Genomic DNA, 3,661 nt, shown 5'->3' with positions numbered 1-3,661 from the left:
GATGACGCGAAAGAACGAATAACAAGCGATGTTCATTGCTTTATACAAAGAACGAGACTGAAAGTTTGCTTTCCTTCCTTCCTTTATTGAAGTAAAGAGACTTTAAACTTCTTTAGTTCATTCGTCTCTAGCCGTCAAAAAGGCCCTTGGAAAACTCTACTCTTTCCTCCACCCCATTGCCTAGAAAAAGGTACTCGATCCCTCGCCGTCCAGCTCGCCCAGCAACGGTGTTGTCCAGTCGGTGTCCTCACGAAGAAAGAAATTTTGCCTCCGGAGACTTTAAATCTCACGATTACCCCTTCGTTGCTCGTCGATAAGTTGTTCAATATTGATGGCATGGGTAGAAAAGCTTACAAATCAGCAGAACAACTGTATGGGAAAATGGAAACTCTTTTAGTTTTCATGAATTTTAATCATTTACACATATCATCATTTAGCATATCAAACAAATCTTAGGGAATTTCCGATTCGTTTGGTATGAAAATCGCCAAAATCCGTTCGCGGCAAAAATAGTTATTAGCTTTATTTCATAAAAACGAGACCTGTTTTCTGATTTTGCACCCTTAATGAAAGACGTAGTTCTACGTCAAAAATACTGTGTTTGAATTACCGTTTAGAAAATATGTAAGGAAGAAAACACTGATGTACATATACATCATCATGCATTTGAGGGTTAAATGGATTTTCGAGCGGGCGCCAATACGGATATAAGGATTTGTGTGATTTCAATAGATTTCAATCTATTTTGAAGCTATTGAAACAAGTTTTCAGGTCAATAATTAACAATCATATAACTCTTGGACATTTCCGCATCTCTGAAATCAGCATGACATTGAGCTTCGTGCTTCGTGAAAACCTTGTTGTACAGGTTTCGAGATTCTCGGGTATATGCAGTATTTCCGGATGCTAAATGAAGCAATCTTCAAAACAAATTTCAACAGGGATAATGTTCGGGGTTTTAGCACTCCATCGTAAAGCTTTCATTCACGTTCCACAGATGTAGAAGACTTCATTGTTACGGTAAATAAGAACACTTAATCCTAGACTTATGGTTTCAGGCAACCAATTCATTGATATCATATAACCTACTCGACAACAGCAATAGAAGATGAATGATTTTAATGGCTAAACTCTTCCACGCCTTTGCTAATCATAAGTTGATTGATCACTTTATGTTTCACGTATATGTACAACAATCGGAATACCTTTCTTAAATCATTCCTCAACAGCAATAACGATAAATTTTTTGGTCTGAACAATCCACGCACAGAAAATTACCATCAGTGCTAACAATCAAATATTAAAATGTTCACCTATCTAATACAATTCTAAAATGTATTTATATGGGGTATGGCTCTGAATTCATAAAAAAAACTAGCTTCGATGTATGAATGCTACGAAAACTAGGAACCGAACAATCCTCAGTTTGATGCTGGATGACAATTTGATTATTCTCTCTCTTAGACTACAATAACGCGTCTTGGTCCGAGCGACCCTTCGATCGGTTTGTGCTTAGTCCCTACGGTACTAACCGTACTAGCCGGTGAAGTTGGGATTGTAAGGCGACTGCTTGGCGTATTCACTTGTATTTACGACCTGATCGTAGCTGGGAGGATTCATCGCTGCATGTGCTGCGGTATTCGGGGCTGGTGGTGCATTAGCATGGGATGGCATGGGCATTTGCATCGGTCCTGACATCGGCGCTGGCATCGGCATTGGCATCTGATACTGCTGTTGCTGCTGGGTAGGATAGGTCTGTCGCGGGTAATCCGCGGTAGGAGCTGGATTGTAGCTGTATAAAAAATAAGCAGTGAAACAAATCAGTGGAAGAAATGGTCTTCCAGAACGACTTATTCAATTCAGCTGTATATTGATACCACTTTTTTAATAGTGGCTTAACAAGCAAATGATCATAACTAATATCCCTAACTAAAACAGAAAAATACAATTTCTTTGTTCATGGCGCAATTCATGGCCCGTCACACACAAATGCATACACACACAAGCCTCGTCTTATCGTTTCACAAGTAGAATGTGCGAACGTAGCATTCGATAAGCATCACTAACATGATAACTATGAATAATCATCGAAACGAAAGAAAAATGCTTACCCAGGCATCGGTTGCGCTATTGGGTACACTCCGGTTCCGGTCGTATGCTGCTGCATCACAACTCCCGTCCCGTGTGTTGTCACCGCTCCTGCGCTAGCCTGCGTTACCGGATACCCTCCGACATGGTGCTGAGTGGATGTGATCACAACCGGGGCTTAATTTCAATGCAAAAAAAAACATTAAAAACTAATCCACATTGCAAATCATCACTACTCACTGGCAATAATGGCTCCCTGGTCACGTCTCCGCTTACAGCACATTCCGCACAAGGAAAAGAAGATGAACAAAATAAAGCAGATTGCAATCGGAATAAAAATATCCATCCTTATCGGCGGTCAACTCCACAAACTGCTGATGTGCGACGTTGCGACGGTTTGTGGAAACACAACTCCAAACGATTGGTAGGTGTTCAATCGCGAGAATCAGGTGCTGCGGAACTAAAACACACAAGACACAAGGTCGATTCACGGTTCACTGGAGCGAGGGGTAATAACAGAAACTGCTTGCAATGAGCAGACTGCGAAATTTCAAAAAATTCTGCCCCCCTTTCCGCGTCAATCCGCGTTCAGAAGATTTCCACAAATGATGGAATTTACGGCTCTCTCGCGCAAAATGATGATGACTAATCGCATCCACTTTGCTTAAGTGAGCGCTTCTGCTGTCATCGGCGTTTTGTGTCGGTGCTTCTTGCCAGCTTCCTCTATAGCACACCACTGTTTATTGCTCAAATTAATCTGGATAAGATTTTTTTTGTTACGGAATAAACATCCAGCAAACTCAATCATTCAATTTGCTTACATTTGTAAAGTAGGATCAAATGTCAGAGAGGTGGAACTCAACATAACGATTGTAGTGCCATCGTGAGACGAATAGATTCACTAGACTTTCAAACAAAAACAAGTGTTGGCAGTGGGTCTTCGTAGCCACTTGGTTATAGAGATGGGCAAATCAGCTCATCATGGTGAGCGGCTCAGAGCCGTTCAGCTCATACAAGTGAGCTGCTCATTCGAAACAGCTCTTCAGCTCAATTGAATTTTGCGGCTGTCCACACAACTGCATAACTACCATGGGACATTTTATAGTGTTCATTTTCTTAATAGACGGAAATCAAAAAAATAAACAAATTTAATTTGTAATTGTACACAAACTAAATTTAATATGGATTCTAATAATATAATATACAACAAATATTGAATGCTGAAATCCAACATAGAAGATGCTTATGATATGCTGAACTTAAACAACAGAAGAACCAGCAGTAGCCAAATAAAATGCCTTCAGAAATATTGGCTGAGACAACGTTTTTTGATAAAACTACCGAGATATTTTTTTTGCATCCAAGGATATAAAAATAAATCCATTAATAGACGCAACGAGAAACAATTCTTCGCCATGACAAAGGTAACAAAAGGACCATTATCAATCACCAGCATTTATGGCGGGTAGTTTTCTGAATTGTTTTGATTCAGCACGCGGAAATAAATTTATGTGTTTTAAAATTCATGTTTTAATAACAATATAATATAGTAATTCCATTTACAAGCATATAA

At 39.6% G+C, this 3,661-nt stretch overlaps 1 protein-coding gene across 1 annotated transcript; it reads right to left on the bottom strand.

Annotated features, from left to right (window-relative positions):
• Positions 1-978: 978 nt before the first annotated feature.
• LOC129768239 (uncharacterized) lies at positions 979-2,903 on the bottom strand. Its single transcript, XM_055769738.1, has 3 exons — positions 2,329-2,903; positions 2,112-2,265; positions 979-1,792 (listed from the first exon to the last, which is right to left on the bottom strand). The coding sequence occupies exons 1-3, from the start codon at positions 2,432-2,434 to the stop codon at positions 1,537-1,539; spliced, it is 516 nt and encodes a 171-aa protein (XP_055625713.1). The 5' UTR covers positions 2,435-2,903; the 3' UTR covers positions 979-1,536.
• Between the last annotated feature and the right edge of the window lie 758 nt (positions 2,904-3,661).

This window comes from Toxorhynchites rutilus, chromosome 2 (genome assembly GCF_029784135.1).
Source record: "Toxorhynchites rutilus septentrionalis strain SRP chromosome 2, ASM2978413v1, whole genome shotgun sequence".
NCBI classification, from domain to species: Eukaryota; Metazoa; Arthropoda; class Insecta; order Diptera; family Culicidae; genus Toxorhynchites; species Toxorhynchites rutilus.
The sequence above is the reverse complement of the archived record's forward strand: the minus strand, read 5'-3'. Positions and strand labels throughout refer to the sequence as shown.

Coding starts and splice junctions, on each gene's coding strand:
- LOC129768239 (XM_055769738.1), bottom strand. CDS start 2,434: ATGGATATTTTTATTCCGATTGCAATCTGCTTTATTTTGTTCATCTTC. Junction 2,266..2,328: donor CCAGGGAGCCATTATTGCCA/GTGAGTAGTGAT, acceptor ATTGAAATTAAG/CCCCGGTTGTGATCACATCC. Junction 1,793..2,111: donor ATAGCGCAACCGATGCCTGG/GTAAGCATTTTT, acceptor TTTTTTATACAG/CTACAATCCAGCTCCTACCG.